This window comes from Styela clava, chromosome 14, assembly GCF_964204865.1.
Source record: "Styela clava chromosome 14, kaStyClav1.hap1.2, whole genome shotgun sequence".
Lineage (NCBI taxonomy): Eukaryota > Metazoa > Chordata > Ascidiacea > Stolidobranchia > Styelidae > Styela > Styela clava.
This window is the reverse complement of record NC_135263.1, coordinates 15,589,062-15,607,098: the sequence shown is the minus strand read 5'-3', so window position 1 is coordinate 15,607,098 and position 18,037 is coordinate 15,589,062. Positions and strand designations below refer to the sequence as shown.

The window sequence follows — 18,037 nt, the reverse complement described above, 5'->3', positions numbered from 1 at the left end:
ACATTTGCACTTAGTAACTAGAGTATTAGACTTAGGTATGATACATCACAGCCTAACAGATTAAAAATCCCGAGTAGGCGATGCAAACTCGAAAAATAACTCCATAGGTCGCTTAGATCATTTGTAAAGAGCCTTGTTTGGAGTGGAAAGCGCATGGAATGCTATATAAAAAATAAAGCTACAGCCTACAGGCACAAAAATTTTGATTATTGATCTTATAACATGGCTTCACACAAGCTAGCTGTTAGAACATTGTAACGTCATAGGCATAGATAATAAATGGGTCTCAGGTATAACCTTTGCAATGCAAAGACATTGGATTTACTCGCTCATATCTGATCAAACTAAATCGAAAACTCGTTTTGCGAGCCACACACCATTCAAAATTTGGCAATTTTTTGCAGGTCGCACAATTTATCATTGCGGGCCGCATTTGAAAAGAACGTCTATGCCTTCCTCATGTACCCTCCTCAACAAATGAATTATCAAGTTTTCTAATAGTATGGTCTTGGTAAACACATCATCTCAGTTTTATGATTAAAAAACGATTACTGCACTTAATAAAGGAAACATTAGAAAAACACACACGAACCTTAGTTTCCCACCAACTTGATAATATCATGCATATCACTATGCGTTGTATTGCGAATCTTGAATTTACATAAGTCAATATATGATGTGTAATACTATGAAACGTTTGTTGTAATATATTTTGCGACTGGATGTCAGCTTCCTTTGTGCTTGTAGCAAATCCACATAAAATTCCCAACATTCTGAAATAAAAAGAGATCATTGGAGGAATTACTACTAGATTTGGACCAGACATGGCCAAAACCGAATATTTTACTATTTTGAATACATTCTGAGAAAATATTTTCGAATATGAAATATCTAATACAGTCTAAATTAGGGTCACGTTCATGTGGAAAATTACATGCATCACTATATCTTCATGTTGATCACATCTAAAACGCCACAACTATAAAAGGTCATTTTACGGAACCTCGGTCATTTGGAACATATTCTATTGGTTTCGTTTTTTTTGAGCCACCCTGTACTCGTCTGATGGCTCAAAATCTCTAATTTTTAAATAAAAATAATATAAAACTTTCCAAATTTTAAAAATATACGGTATCGAATATAACGAATTTCGAATGTATTTGGCCTTCCCCATTTGGACCAAAATCTTTCCGGATCTGCATTGCTCCATGCTCACCCAATTTATTACACCCCATCTGAAGTGGGAATGTGGGTTTTGAATCGAAAGTGTGCCAACCCATTCAAGTCTGATGCCTTGTTCAGAGCAAACGTTATAAAAATATGTCGTATTAAAACTAAAAAAATTTAAACTTTACATACTTAGATATATGAAACATTTTAACCGCTATTTCGATTTCAAATAAAAACACCTTGCAAATTGCAGTCTTGTTCTCGTAACAATTTCAACCCTTGTTTCATCATTTTCATTTCTTTTATTACTTGGCATTCCACCAATATAATATAACAATTCTTCTGTTTCGCCTTCTTTCAAAACCTTCATAAATAATAATAATACACAAATTAGTCTATTCAATTAAAGAGTCCAGCTGCACACTAACACAAATGTATTTCTGTTCTGAACACAAATTAGTGTTCTGTATTTTAGAAACAGTAGATTCTTTTCATTTAATCACTTGTGCTGTGGGTATAAAAACAGTAAAAAATGCTATGAATACATACTTTTCCAGACATTCAAGAAACGCTGCAATAGGCCAGCACCTACATTAACAGAATCTGTCAAATCATGACAGTAATTCCAAACAAAAAAGTTCTGGTTCGTTAACAATGAAAATCCAACAATACATTCAAATAGATTCTCAATCAATAAGTTACCTCTTGTTCAGTTGAAGCTGCAAACATAGATTTTGGAAAAGGAGCAGTGTCAGGTTGAGCAGCCATTGAAACTAACGTTGTGAAATATAGTTGACATGCTTCACACAAAACTAATTGTGGTATCTTGCTGCAAAACTTCGTCCAAACCTAAATAGACGAAAGAGTATGAAATTAAAGGTTGAAGGAGTAATAAAGAGCAAGTTTTGAAGGTATTGGAAACAAACAATATGACTGAAAAAAATGAAAAAAACGCAGCGCATTACAAGTTCGACAATAATTTTCAGTTGGCTTCTCTTGATTTCAAATAAAGATGTTCTCAAATCCTAATTTGAGCTAATTTGTCCTGTAACATCATACACATTCAATTTACCCAACTATGCCAAATGACATAAACACAGTCAAACAATGTATGATTCATGCAGAGTCCATCTCTAGAAGGTATTATTGGTCTTTCACAGTTAATGTTCCATAGTAGGGTAATATATTTCACGAAAAAGGCACTCGTGTATAAAAAACAAACCTCCACAACCATAAGTTGTATTTCCCTATTAGATTCTGTGATGCAACATTTTGCGAGACTCCATATTCCATTCATTGCAAGGACATTGAACCAGGGAATTTTTGACTGAAAAATAAATTACAATTGAAACAAGAGTTAAAAATAATGAAGATCTGACGAAAATAAACAAAGCTTCTAGTCCTCCACCTCACCCATAATGTAATAAAATGGGTAGGTCGGCAATACCAAACCAAAAATATTTCTGTTTAAAATGTGAAAGGGGTAAAAAATTGCATCCCATTAAGGACCGACCCCATTCATTTGTTCAACTCCTTTATATTCATCAAGCGTGCATCAATTTTGTACTTTGGCAAGACGAGATTCCTGAGCATAAATGCCTTGCATAATGTATGAAATCGTTAAGACAACTTTTGGACCTCCTGAAGTATGCGCACCAAGATGGCGCACAACCTGAACTCAGTTTGTGTACCGGGTTAGGGTTCAGGTTATGCGACATCTTGGTGCGCATACTTCAGAAGTACCCAACTTTTAATGCCTAATGTTAGTTAATTTTTCGAAATACAACTTCTCTTTTCATCTTAAAATGTAACTGTTACAAAGCTCATATATGTTTTCGGAAATAATAAAAACCCACAATTTCGTCACACATAGTATTTAAATCAGCTATCATTTTATACTCAAGAATATACCATTTACTTATTCTAAAAAAATAACTTGCACTACAAAAAAAATATCAAATTAGAGCAGAATAATTGACTTACATGTGAATGAAGACTTTTCAATAATGTATTGAGGGTTAACAAAGCAGCTTTCCTCACACTAGGTGTTGAGTGTTGAGTAAAAATCCAAAGTTTCGACATGGTATCTTGCAAATTCATATACAGACTAAAGATAACAAAATAATTTTTATAATTTCACTGAAAAAAGATAAACTTTAAAGAAAAATATATCACTATATTTAACAATATGTATACCATAATTATAAAAATTCCAAAATTTGAAAAATTTGAAGAAGCATTTTTTTTTTTAAAATAGGTGATAATTCTGTCCAGAACAAAATAGGTAATTAAATTGAAAGCATAATTAATATATATGAATAATATTTCTGAGTTCTGACAATCAAGCAATTTAGAAATCTAAATGTTTTTTTTTTAATGGAAATTTGCCCAAAGCAAAGTCACGCACAATCACTCAGAAATATAGAAGATTAATCTCTGAGCGAATTTACGGGCAAATTAGTGTGCCCAATAAAGTGTAGAATTGTGCGTTAGTAAATACTAATTGATGAGAGACTTGAGCAGTTCATGCCAATACGATCAGGAAACAGCACAGGTTGTGAATTTCACCTGACTAGGTAAAACTAAATCGATTATAAAAATTTTACTAATAGAAACTTACCTTAACTTGGATGAACAAATTGATGAAACAATTTTCGAAAGAAGCGTTAGTATTGATTGTGTAGAAGCAGTAAGTTCATCTAATTCTTGCAGAGAGTCACATAACACTTGTACAAGTTGATGCAACTAAAATTTAACAAAGTTGAAGAAATGCGATAAAACATGTACTTATAGTGTAAAAGAATAATCTTGCCAGGACTAAAGGGTTGAGGAAAATTTAATTGACTTCAACACCAGGTTTTGAGAAATTTTGATAACAAAAACATTGGCGTAAGCAAACCTTCGTTTATTGACTACTGAGAACACTTAATAAACTTGATGCTTTTTGACTTTTGGAAAAATTTTCCAACTTGTATTATCACCATTGAAAGTATGGAATTCGAACTACAGGGAATTAAAACACTCCCGACAGCTGAAATTCAGACTGCAATTAAGACAGGCTAAACTCTTGATTACACAGCCCTGATTCTTGCACTTAGATTGGAATTGTATTCACCCATGAAATGAAGCTTTGATAGAATACCGACAGGTTTTTCATACACCTATAAATTTCTAGATTACTTCTATAAAAGGGAAAATTTTTTTTTAACACTTGAAATGTTTGTGTATGATTGTACCTGAACGTTTCAGTAATCTAGGACACTTCGCACTAAAGTAATGTTCTCTCTAGAATAGGCTCAAAATGACATGGGTTCTGTTTTTTGGGGGTCACCCTGTAAGTACCCCGGGGAGAGGAAAGTTTGGTACCATATAACCATCTACACCTGTTATAAACAACGAAATCTGATCAATACAAATATATTCATGAAAAAACAAAAATCCACTGACCTTATCAGCAGCTGACTCTGTTTCAACCAGATAAGATGTGATTGGAGTCAAAGCTTCAGCAGAAACACTTTTGACATCTCCATCTCCATCTTGAAGTCCCTTGATTAATGCAGGGACACACTGACTCACATTCTTTTCATGCAAATCCTGTAATTTTAAATTAATTTATTATTAAGAACATACTAAAGGGCAAAATCACAATTATTTCGTAAATAAGTGGGTCCAAGGAAGTCAAAAATGTGACTTTGAATGGTGAAAAAAGAAGTCAAAATGTTTAACGTTAAGTCAAAAAGCATTAAGTGTATTAAGCGTTCTTAACAGGCTATTAGTGAGGTTGTTATTAAAATTCAATTTTCTAAGAGTCTATCCAGAGCTGGAGTCAAGAATTTTTTTAGAACTCAAAGTCAAAATTTATTCTTAACGTGGATCTGGGAATAGAAGCCAAATTTTTTCTTCAATTTGAGTCGATTGTAAATTTTCTCTATACTGGGTGAATGACTCTAAACCAGGGGTGGCCAACCTATGGCGCATGCGCCAAACGTGGCGCATTGCATGATTAGAGGTGGCGCATTGCATCTTTAACCCTTTTCATGCCAAAATTGTTAATTGCACTTGGCTTCTCCACGCCAAGCCGTTTTTTTGCGATTCACATGGTGACTTTTGATAAATCTTTTCTCCTTACTCCACGTCGCCCACTTACGGCTTGTTGGAATTAGAAACAACAGGCGAATATCAACGTTAGCTTTTGGACGACTTTATGACATTCATTCTAGACTTTTAGCAAAAATTGGTGAAATTTACTATTTTTTCCCTACTGAAGTAAAAAGTTCAGAACTTCTGGAAAAATAGAAAATCGTCGGTGCTCCCGAAGTATGCGAACCAAGATGGCGGACATCGGAACGTAACATGGGTAACAGGTTAGGGTTAGGCGATAATTTTTTTCCAATTTTTCTTATTTTAGTCCTATTATCAGTTTGAAGACTAGCCAAGAGCCTCCCGTAGTATTTATACCTAAAATTATGGCCTAACCCTAACCTAGTACACATATTACATTCCGATGTCCGCCATCTTGGTTCGCATACTTCGGGAGCCCCAAATCGTCATTTATCAGCTTGAAACATGGATTTTCCATTGCCCAGACTTCCCAAACATCTCCCAATAACCATTGAACAACCAGTTAAATTGCCAAAGCCTAAAAAATTTATTATAAATCAACCCACAACATGCTGAAAATGACCCCTAAATACCACCTTTTTCATCCAAACTTCAAATGACAGTTGTCAACAAAAGCAAAGCGTAAAACCGCTTGCTGTGACGCAAGTACTAATCTCGAAGAAGCCTGGAGTAAAATAACGCAACGCTAGGCCAAACAGCTGATTAGCAAAGGCCAATTAGAATCGAGGGTAGAGTAGAGTAGATATTGATACTAAAGGCCGGGTCTTACTACTTACTGAATACAGCGCGAAACACCGCAAAGAGCGCAAAACCGCGCAAAATATCGCGAAACAGCGCAAAACAGAAGGAAACCAGTGCAAAACAGAGGGAAACAGCGCAAAACAGGAGACCCAGTCATAACCACCTCCTGCCACGAAAGAACCACGGCGCCTCTGTCCATGGTTTTATGGCGCTATTTCCGGTATATTTACAAGGTTATGTACCGGATTATAGGTCATCATGCGAAATTTTATCTACCTTTTTGGTGCTCCAGAAGTATGTGCAGCAATATGTCGCACAACCTGAATGCGCTACACACACACATACTATTTTCAGGTTGTGCGCCATCTTGGTGCACATACTTCTGGAGGTCCCTTTTTACCTAACCCTAACCCTAAAGCCAACCATATCCATATGGAAAATGTTTTAAATTATGGTACATAAAATGTGTCACCAGCAGGGGCAGACCTGCCATTACAGCATTACTGGCTACATACGTTGGTTTGTGTTTTCAATTTGCTGCTGTGGTACTCAAAACAAGGTGCCCCGAACTCATTGCAAAATTTTTTTCTGCTTCACACTGTTTCCCTCCGTTTTGCGCTCTTTCGCGCTGTTTCCCCACTGTTTTGCGCTGTTTCCCTCTGTTTCACGCTGTTTTGCGCTCTTTGCGGTGTTTCGCGCTGTATTCAGTAAGTAGTAAGACCGCTAAAGGCCTGTTGTCACAATATTACGCCTAACTATACTCCTTAATCGTACCTTTTTCTCTTCGTTGTTAAAAACAGCTTTATTGCGTAACGTACGTGTGTATATATGTGTGTGTATTCTAAATTTATATAATTGCAACAAGAAGCGGACATTAGGCGTGGGAATACAAGAGATTTACGGCGCATCTGAAACATTATGTTTGAAACGTGGCGCATGGTATGTGAAAGGTTGGCCACCCCTGCTCTAAACCAAAAAAAATCCAATTCTTCCAAAAGTAGTTGGCTAATGAATGAATCAGTGGATAATTGTACACAGCCTTGAAGGCATAAAAAGCACGATCTAAAAAAGTCAATTACCTCTCTAGCAGCAAACATATACTTGATTCCAAGAAAACCTGCATGACGAACTTCCCATTCTCTTGTTTTTGTCAAATACAACAATACATTCAGAATTTCTAAAAAAAGTATTAGGCCTTGTGAAATAGAAATGCCAAAATACAAAAAAAGTATTCCGCTTAATTGCTGTTTAAATATCATGACTATCCAGCAGTGATGAAAAGCGAAAGTGATTTCCCCAGTCAAAAATCTTGTATTTTTGGAAGTGAACTGAAATCTAAAACACCTATATAAACCTCATCAAACAATTAGACATGAAACTATCATTGGGAACGATCAATATAAATTCAATTCCATATCTAAAATTTGACAAAAAGAATGCTAAATTTTAAGAAAATTATTAGGAAAAATATTAATAAGAAAAAGTACTAACCTGACACAGTTTTAATGTTCAATGATCGTGTTAAAACTCCTAAAGCTTGTGCACAAGACTCTCTCACTGGAGCAACAACCTAGTTTGAAACAAAATAAAAAAGGCTATGGTAAGATATGTCTCATATTCGATTTAATTAAACACAACAAGACATTGAATATAGACGGTTCAATAATAATGTCATTCCGACATATTATGGATGTACGATCGAGGATCATGTTAAGCGAAAGGAACACAAATGCCATCACATCACACTGTATGTGTCTGCATACTTTGCGCATACAGCTTGAATACTTTAGGGGATAAATATGAGTATGGAAAGTACTGCCTCCTAATGATTGCGCTTGTTATACTGACTGATATTAATTATAAGACCAAATATTATACAATCAGAATAGATATATTAGATTGCACAGCAACCCTACCGCAATCCTCGAATTAAGAGAGCAGGTACAAAATCAGTGAAGCGTGAAACAATAACAATAAAATGAACAGGCAGTGTTGCCAGAAAAAAACAAAATATTACAATATCAACAGCGCTATAGTTTATCTAAATCCTGGTGGGTTACAACTTGTCTCATAGTCCCATGTATGTAAAGCAATTTACAGACTTACTATTACTGTGTGTCACACAAGCTGATTACTGAGAACTCGAACACAGCGCTTAATCACATTTCCCACTCTAAACAAGGCTAATATTTTTGGGAAGTACCGGAATTTTTCCAGTTCGGAATAGCCTACCTTAAATTATTACACACTGGGTGAGGTAGTGAAAAGGTATTTGAATCAGATTGTAATCTTCCTCAACCAAAGGATTGAAAAAATGAAAATCCAATTTTATGAAGTAAATAAATAAATCCAATAGAGGAGTTACCTGAGCCATTGGAAGTTTAAATTCCATTTTTCTCAGAAATCTTTTTAATTTTCAGTAATGTAATATATTTTCGAGATGTATATAATGGCTTCAAATATACGAATATATGAAACACTTATTTATAGTATACCTGATCAGACACAAAATCACCGAATCGATCAAGTACCATTACACATAACATTCGTATAGCAGCATCCTCAAGCCAAGAGTTATTATGATCTTCCATCTAAAGAAGATTATGTTTTCAAATAAAGAAATTTGATGTAATTGCAAATATATCAATATCATTATTCATTTACCAAAAAAATAATTTAAAAATGGCCAACAATTCGAATTTACAAAAGATATATGATATTCTGGTAAGACATTGTTCACAATCATAAACATGTTTCTGACAATTCTCTAGCAACCATGATGCTGCAATTATGAGAACATAATATTCTTGGGTCCACTGTTAGCGCATCATGGTAATCGTTACGGATATGCTTGCCTACTTATGTTCGCATAATGACGGGGATGATTATGTGTGAGAGGATTACTGGACCTCTCGCTGCCGTAGGGTGGATCACGTAACCTCTGGTAGGTTATGGCTTCCTCCACCATCAAGCCTGTGTCTCTGAAACAAATAAATAGTTAACTAATCCTGTACCCGACGTGGACTGGTAACCGGACGAGCGGGGCACGGTTCACCATATGACTGAATGGTTTTAATCATCTTTTCTCTCTCTGAATGAATATGAAATTGTTTTCCGTCCTACTATTTTTGACATTTATTGAAGCCATGGAAACAAAGGGGTTTCATATTCATAACATAATTAACAGAGTTAGATCACTCACCTCTGATTGAGAATCTCCTCTGACAATTCCTGCTCCTGATCCATGAATACTAAGTATGTCTCGTAATGCCAGGCACGCGCCGTGTCTCCATTCCCATGTTGAACTGAATAGAAGATTGAGAAGTTCTTCACAGATCCATTCAAATGGCCATTCTTCCCACTAAAATAAAAAAAAAAATAAAAAAAAATGAAGCAACAATTATGGAAGCAGATTAAAAATATGATATTGTAGAAATTTTACAAATCAATTGTTTTGCAACAAAAGAGCGGTTCTCATTCCACATTACACAAGTGGTACTCCCGTAGTGTGTGTACCAGTTTAGGGTTAGGCCATAAATTTATTCCAATTTTCCTTATTTTAGTTCTATTATGAGTTCGGGGACTGTCTGTGTTAGCCAAATGAACACAACTTGATGTGAAGTAGGCGAACAAAATTAGTTACCTCCATATTGGTACACACACTTCTGGAGCGCCACACAAGTTTTAAACTTCGAAATAAGCCTATACATGCACCAACATCTCTTGGCTGAATTGCTTAAAAATTTAAGTTTTTTTGCAAGAACTTCAGTTATGTGAAATGCATTCCGGACCTCCAGAAATATGCGCACCAAGATGCCGCACAATCTGAACATAGTATGTGTGTACCAGTGAGGATTCAGGTTGTGTGACATCTGGGTGTACATACTTCTGGAGCACCCTGTTTCCTAATCGTATTGACATGAATGGCTTCAAGTCTTGCATCGATCAGTAGTTATAAATGCACAATCCTACAACAAGACTTTTTATAGTTGACATGAGCAAACTATGGCCTGCGGGCCAAAACCAGCCCGTTGAGTAATTCAATTTAACCCGCCTGATGCTGCCACAACCAAACCAAAACCAAATTCTGATGTTTCAGCTAAAAAATAGCTCGAGAATTTGGTTGAAATTGCGATTGAATTTAGTTTTGGCATGAGGCTTGTTATTTTCCACTTTCCACTTCTTTTTGTATTACTGTAAATTTTGTTCATAAAATGTAACTTTTTACGTTACACTTACATGGCCTGCCAGTCTAGATGGGTAAAATTTTCGGACCATGGTCCAAAAACCTTGCCCATCCCTGCTTTATAGTCTTAGTAGCTCTTGGCACTTGAGTATTTATTTGTTTGTAACTTCACTGATCCTGCTTTGAACGATTTTCCTTAAAGTTGCCACAGTATATACATTAATAATTAATTAGTCGAAAGCATTTGAACACCAAGTTCTTACAAGGTCAGGTGATGGTTCATGATTTGGTGCTTGCTTGACATAACTGTTTTCTTCTTCGTTTTCTTGAACTTCAACCTTCTTTTTTCGTTTCTTTGGAGGCTGACTGTCATTCTCCCTGAGATTTAAAAAGGATACATCAAATGATAGTTTCGTGTATTGCTTAACTATACACGAATACAGGTTCAAATGTCCAAAACAAATCGAAAATTTGAATACAATCCAAATTGGTGATATTTGATGGAATAAAGGATGATTTTAGAAATAATCTAGAATAGTTTCATTTAGAAAGTTCTACATATATACATTTGATATCTGATTGACAGACATAAAATAGACTTCATTCCACTCATAACAATATTAAAATTAGAGAAATGACCAAAACAATGTTTAGATGCATTATTATGCACTACCATATTCCGTTCGTATTTTTGCAATTTAGGAAATATTCGATATATTTCATATCTAAAAATATGAATTTAGGAATAGTTTTTTATTCAATCTTGGGCATGGGTGGTTCAAATGCCAGTTCATTGTTCAACCATGTCATATCGGAAGTTACTTTTATAAAACTTACTGGGTTCCGTCTCTAGAATTTTGTTTCATCATTATTTTTGCTTTTCTTTTTGCACGATTTTTCTCTCTATTGCTCATTCCTTCAGTTAATTGGGCCATCACATCACCACATGGCTAAAATGGAAATATCATTCGATGAATCAAATAGGTAAAAATATTTTAAATGTAACAATATCAGGAAATGGTATATTTACAATTATTATAAATTTATATCTAATTCTACCAATGATATGCAGTTCAGCGTGTATTTCTAAAATTATGAAAAAAACATTCATACCTTCTTTTGTATATTTCGTTTATTTGCAGACTGTTTTATTTTGGTTGAAGATTCCACTGGTGCAACAAGATCCTCATCTCTACAAAAAAAATTTGAAAAAAATTAATGATTTTCCAGGTAGAACCTCTGTTGTTTCAGCAATAAAAGTTTTTATAGCAGCATACTCACATGAATAAATCACTTGATGAAACGCCTAATGATGTTCCATTACCAACAGTAAGTCCCATTTTCTTTTCTATTCTTCTTCGCGCCCTCAAAACTCGTTCTCTGGCATCTGAATAAGGAATGAAAAAAAAAGTTAAGTTAACCATAAACTGATCTCTTAAACCTTAGCAATATGGCAAGTTATGGTAGTGTGACAGAATGTTCTATTCTTGTCAACATAAAGATAATAACTTCGTCATTTCAGTTAAATTCAGTGTCAGTATGCACGACATGAAAATTGTGTGTCTTCAATAAACACTCCTTACTATGCTAATAATAATGACATATTACAAAATAAATTAGCAATTAACAAGAAATCGGTGAAGTTGTTGACATTTTGTTGAGGTTTTGTTATTAAAGATATTAGGTACAGATAAAGTTCTTAATTACTTCTACAAAAACGAAAAAAAATTTATTGCCACTTGAACTTCTGCTCGTGTACGACTGTACCCAGAAGTTTCAGTAATCCAGTAGGCTTTGTAGAAAAGTTATGTTCTCTCTGGAACAGCGGTTACCAACCGGACGCCCGTGCCCATCTAAGGGGGTCACAGAGCAGTTGGAGGGGGGCCATAATGCTGGGTGCAAAACTGATTCTACTTTTAACAACACAAGAAGACTCCCCATTCTTTCCAATATTCATTGCTTGATAAGGTTATTTCACATGGTGTTATCACTTTGTTGAGCATGAATTGTTCCAAAGATAATGAGATTTGTAAATAATACATCAATCAAAAAAACACAAATAAACATGGTCATGAGTGCTAAAAGCTGCCGGAATGAGCCGGAAAGTGCCATAAAAGTTCAGGATCTACTGCTCTAAAATATGTTCTGTGTTTCTGTTTTTGGGTCCCCCTATAGCCTATACATATATGAGAGCAACAAAAAATTGATTACACCATAAATAATATTATTTGTATTGATTTAATATGTTTCATACCAATTCCCTCTTCCTCAACTGACTCAAATTCTTCTCCAGATGAGCTGAGTAAAAGTTGAGCCCCATTCATAATTTGTTCAATATTTATCTGAGAAAATTCAAGTCGATTTTGTACTCTCGGGACCTCTTTCAAAGCAGGATCTGCAAAATTAAAATTTCGTTTAGCAATATAAATTAATATAAAAACAACTATAAAATGTACTGAATTAGTGAAGCCGAGAAATCAAAGTGATTCATCTCTGATACCAATCTAATGCTTTACCCAGACCTTCACCTTTTTTCAAGGAAGGTTCCGGTTTCCAGAGTGGGACTTCTGCAACAACAGATTTTATAGCTTCTGCACCAGCGATTCTTGTATCCCATTCTTTGTGTTGTATGTATGTCATCAACTAAAAATTGATAATAATCATTATTTATATTACTGATTTAAAATTTAATAATAATAGTTAATGATTCTTGGAATGGGGACCAGGCTACAGTCTGTGGTCTGTTCCACTGGGGTCTTTTGGAAAGCTGCCCAGTAATGCCACAAGCACTTATTTTAGGTGGGCGTTTGTTCGGTACTAAAATTTCACCATCATAAGTATAAATCAATCAATATGCAACTGTTGTATAACGGACCGATTAATTATTTGGTCAGGATCTTATTCTCTCACTGTCTTACTTCGAATTATCAGCCATAAGCTACCTTTTAGAAAGTCCTTAGTTTTACAGAACTGATGAAAAATTAAAAATGGATTATTCGAAACACAGAAAGTTCATTGGATTAAATTCTAGAGATCAAACTTCTCGGGAAATTTTAAAAACAGCTGTTAACAGGTAAACAGAAGCAATTACCCTTCCTAATAAATTATTTAGTTCATGCGGATGTTTCTTCTGAACTTCACCAAGTTGTTTCGCTGCAGCTTTTCTTGTAGTAGACGTTGTTCCATTTTCCAATAGAATAAATAAACGATCCAGTCGGCTAAAATAATTAAAATAAGCTTATAGTTATAGCAAAGCAAGTGGATAAATTAAAACAGGGTTCCAGAGTTCTGCAAGAAGGGGAATGTTATCAGAAGCCCTATTGCCTGGTAGTACCATAGTGTTGAGACAGATTTCATATACCTTGCTCGATACAAATTTAGATTAATCTTTGCGACATGAACTATCATCCAAGATGCTCAGACCGTCACACGAAATCAAGCAAGCTATTTCTCTCGTTCTCTTGGGGGGAGGATCGACACATAAAAAAATTGTTATGATACACCCACTAAAAGTACGTTAGGTACAAAACTAGGGTCTCATGTAGTTTCGTACCTAACATACTTCAAGTGGGCGTAGCATAACAATTTTTCATGTGTCAATCCTAACCCCTACCCGACTACCCCATCTAAAAATTACGTCACTACAACGTCACAGTGATGCAATAGAGCTCAAACTATACGAACTGTCATCCAAGACGCGCAGACGAGCACCCGAAATCGAACAGTTATTTCTCTCGTTTTCTCATCGCAACGATCCCAATATAAGAGAGATCGATGACGTTAGTCAGTTCTTTCTCGTCGGCCATTACGGGCAATCATACGTATATTTGGTAAGCTTTATGACATGATTGTGATGTCGTAGTGACATAATTTTTGAATGGCGTAGTCAGATGGGGGTTACAGGGTTAAGATTGACACAGGAAAATTTTTTTATGGTATGGCCACTAGAAGTACGTTAGGTACGAAACTACACGAGACCCCGAAACTACATGAGACCCAAATTTGACATTATCAAATTACATGAATTACTGAATTAATACGTAAGTTCTGAAGCTATATTTCTTCAATATCTGAATATTAACTCAAAACATAATCAATGAGGATAATGCAGTAATGCTTCTAGATTAGGCTGTACAAACAGCTTTCTCAGGAGATAATGGAATAATATTGAAAACAAACCTGGTGCCTTTGTGAGATGTTGCCATATTTCCACATTTACCACTCAGCTAGACTACAATAAACAGATGATAGGCAGCATGACATCTAGTCCATCTGGGCAAAAATTGTAAATATTGCTGTATTTGGAAGGCAGAATTGAAAATAGTCTACACGCGTAAAAAATATTGATGCTTTTATGTTGAAGAAAATAAGTATTTGTTTTATTGCAGACTAATGCGATTCAAAATCAAGTTAGTTAGTATATCTATGATTTTTACAATTCGGAAATGGGATATATCCGTAAATTTCGTATTTTGAATATCCGGTTAACTAGATAGTTACTGCTATTTGTTAGAGAACGATTTCGCTAGATTTTTGTCGTGAATTGATTAAAAATCACGACACATTTTAATTGTAAATGTATACACATTCACTGTACGAGCTTATATATAAATGAAATCATGAACATAAAGGAAATTATTCATTTCATTTTTTGATAAGGAAGTATCCAGAAAAGTATAGTATGCAATGGAAACAAAGTCCACTCCAAGTCGATAGAAATGTTTCAGATACTTAAGGTATTGGGTATGGCAAAGAAATGAGGAAGGAAGAAAAGAAAGAAATCTATTGAAGGCATCTAATTTCCATGGATGGAAGCAGACGAATTGGGTTTCAGAAGAGCGGGGTTTATTACTTTTCTGTAATGCATTCCATATGAAGCACAACGGATCAATTGTGGAGTCATGTATACGAAACCGAAGTTTTGTGACGAACAACCAGATGCACTGAATGCTCTTTCTGATTCCACAGAGATTATCCGGCTATCTGTTATCCGGATAACCCGACCTTTGACCCCCGAAAAATTCTTCACCATTGCAAAATTTTCAGGGCTATTTTAAGAGTGCTTTTGCGAGTTGGCGCCTGTAAAATGGGGTATGTGTTTTAAACCATTATTATGATTCATCGCATACAACAATCTGTTTTTTACCGGTAAAGAATTTTAGCCTAGTCTATCACAGCTATTTCCACACTGATTTTTAGTTACTGCAATTAAATTAAAACTTCTAGGAAACAGAGTGATCATTGAAATATCTGATTTATATTTAAGTTTCCGAAACACAACTGAAAATTAACGAATAGAGTTTAAAAACGCGAAAACGAGGTAATGTTTACGACCACGCTTGAAAATCTGAGTGAGAAATGTGTCTGAGCGGATGCGAAAAGGGAGCATTGTTACGTCACTTTTTGCATCTTGCTGATTGGCCAATGTCACGAAGTAAACAAGGAAGTCAATGCTCGGGGAAAGGTCCATTGCAATGTTTTCGTATATTTTTCAATAATAATATTTTTATGCAATCGCATTTAAAAATGATATCGTGTATATCCAAAGCATGAAAAAATAATTTATTAAAAACATCTGATCAAAATAATTTCCATATTAGACTAATCGTAGATATAAAAAATAATTATGATTAAATTTTTCGATATATTTACAACAAGAGAGCTATGCTCAAATATATGGACACGTAGAGTCACATAATTTTGATGACGTCATAGCGAAAAAAAAGTAATAGCCTTCTGGAGAAAATTTTTATCTTTAACCACTAAAAATTTCAAAGCAATTGGTCCAGTATTCGAAGAGAAAAGCGACTTTTTAAAAACGTGTCAAAGAACAACAAGAACAAGAACAAGAACAAGAACAACAACAACATAATATTGAAACGATCGTTATGTCCACTACGTGTCCAATAAGTTTCGTGCTGTTAAAACTACTGAAAATTAAAATCTGGTCAACAGAATTGCGTAATAACTTTAAAAATTGGCTGTAACTATATGAAAAAGTATTTTATAGTTTAAGCGTAAATATATACCACTACGATTAAATATCAATTTAACAATTAAAGAGCTTTTATTAGGCGTGGGACAAAACCAAGCTATTATCTGTGTTTTATTCTGTGCAACATTTTTAACTTAAAATGTTAATTCCGTAAAGAAAAGCCTTTCCTCAATTTTTTAGTAAAAATGTTATTGCTGTTTCATTAACTGCGTTAAAGTTATTGCTGCTAAAATGGGTAGTTGCGTATGCATGTGAAAAAATGGAAAATTAGTTGGAACTCGAATCCATCCCATTTGAGTTGAGGTTGAAGGGTGGTCAGCAGAAATTTTAGGTTGGGGTTAATTTTAGCGTTCAGTTAAAAAGGTTTTTCGTTACGAATCTGTAGATGATTATAGTTGAATACTTCTGTTAAAGCATAGTAATCACATAGCAGAAAGACAGTAGACATATATAACATATGTAGGTTTCAATCCCACGAGGATAATTAGGTGTAAGCGAATTCTGAACTTCTTTCAGACGTAAGGCTATTCATGTAACCACTAGTTAGTTACGGATTCCTCAACCACCTCGACGATTCGCGCATCGTGCTAAGTGTTAGGAATACGCTTGCCATCGCACTTCTGATTACCCAGCGCGGGTTCGCATTTTGCGGGAGATAATTATGTGCGAGGGTAGGCTACTGTTGGACTCCTCGCTGGTAGCTACGACTTCCTCCACCAACAAGTCCATGCATATGAATCAAATGAACTGGTTACCTATTTCCAGGACCAAGTTGGACTGATTACCAAACCGGAGGTCGTGATACTCCCTATATTTAAGCCTAAATTAATTAAAAATCTTACCTCGATTTTCTTGTCTACTTCCGTAACATTAGTTTATTAGCAAGGTGTTCAACTTTAGCTCATTTTGGTGGTTTTTCAAGCTATTTGTCAGTTTTAAGTTGTGTTGACAAAATTTAGATATATATGATCATATGAATCTAATAATTTAATGTTTGCACATAACGCATATATACTTTCCTTATAAATACTGATGTATTTTCATTAACATGCAATATTCACTTGATTCGATTGGACAAAATTATCCGGTCCTGGTGATGCATCTATCTGAATTTACAAGCATGAAATACCGATAATTATGCGATTTACAATTGACGCAAAACCATAGGAAACCAAGGATCCTTATTGACAAAGTAATCAAAATATATGTTTTCAAATAAAGAAACGGACAGCTCCTTATGTGAAAAATAGTTGAATCTAGCCACCGTTAAATTTCCATGAGTTCATTAATACGTTATTTTCGATCTCCGATTGTGTCGCATCGTGCAATCGTTAGGAATACGCTTGGCACGGAGCCCCTGATTACCTCCAACATCAAGTCCACGCATCTGAAACAAATAACTGGCTAACTAAACCCGCACCAGACATGGACTGGTAATTGGACGAGAAGCCGTGTTTCGCTAAAATATTAAGTCGTCTTATTGACTTACTCTTTCCCAAGATAAATATATTAATCTTTTCCTGTGTGATTGTTATCTGCATCTCTTTTACTCTGTTATATTTCCATTCGTAGCATATGGCACAAAGAAACGCGCGTTGCAAAGTTCTAAATGACCCGGCGGTAACCTTGCGCAACCCTCTGGCACATAATCATATCACACGGGAGATTCTAGCACACGCAGGGTAATCAGAGGTCAGAGGTAATCAGACTGCAATAACAATCGTCTATTCAAAAAGTGTGGCTGAGCCGAAGTTGATAGTCACGTTTCTGATCAAAGTGACTATAATACTAGTAGATCTAGTAAGCCAGTCCAAATGTTCGCC

The 18,037-nt window shown here is 35.1% G+C and overlaps 1 protein-coding gene across 3 annotated transcripts in view; it reads right to left on the bottom strand.

The window, feature by feature from the left end:
- Positions 1–17,074, bottom strand: part of LOC120341699 (TATA-binding protein-associated factor 172-like) — a 40,182-nt gene extending 23,108 nt beyond the window's left edge. The window contains exons 1-20 of one of the 3 annotated variants that reach the window (XM_078119766.1): positions 17,057–17,074; positions 14,399–14,491; positions 13,311–13,437; positions 12,742–12,862; positions 12,474–12,614; positions 11,501–11,606; positions 11,333–11,411; positions 11,057–11,169; positions 10,483–10,597; positions 9,236–9,394; positions 8,529–8,624; positions 7,525–7,603; positions 7,113–7,210; positions 4,618–4,764; positions 3,791–3,915; positions 3,154–3,277; positions 2,393–2,497; positions 1,873–2,019; positions 1,410–1,534; positions 593–773 (exon numbers count right to left, since the gene is read on the bottom strand). In XM_078119766.1, coding sequence (XP_077975892.1) covers positions 593–773; positions 1,410–1,534; positions 1,873–2,019; positions 2,393–2,497; positions 3,154–3,277; positions 3,791–3,915; positions 4,618–4,764; positions 7,113–7,210; positions 7,525–7,603; positions 8,529–8,624; positions 9,236–9,394; positions 10,483–10,597; positions 11,057–11,169; positions 11,333–11,411; positions 11,501–11,606; positions 12,474–12,614; positions 12,742–12,862; positions 13,311–13,437; positions 14,399–14,424 — 2,214 coding nt within the window. In that variant the 5' untranslated portion in view covers positions 14,425–14,491; positions 17,057–17,074. Of the gene's footprint in view, positions 1–592; positions 774–1,409; positions 1,535–1,872; positions 2,020–2,392; positions 2,498–3,153; positions 3,278–3,790; positions 3,916–4,617; positions 4,765–7,112; positions 7,211–7,524; positions 7,604–8,528; positions 8,625–9,235; positions 9,395–10,482; positions 10,598–11,056; positions 11,170–11,332; positions 11,412–11,500; positions 11,607–12,473; positions 12,615–12,741; positions 12,863–13,310; positions 13,438–14,398; positions 14,510–17,056 lie in introns of those variants that run through there. The other 2 variants (XM_078119765.1, XM_078119767.1) reach the window with 2 other exon arrangements.
- Positions 17,075–18,037: the final 963 nt, after the last annotated feature.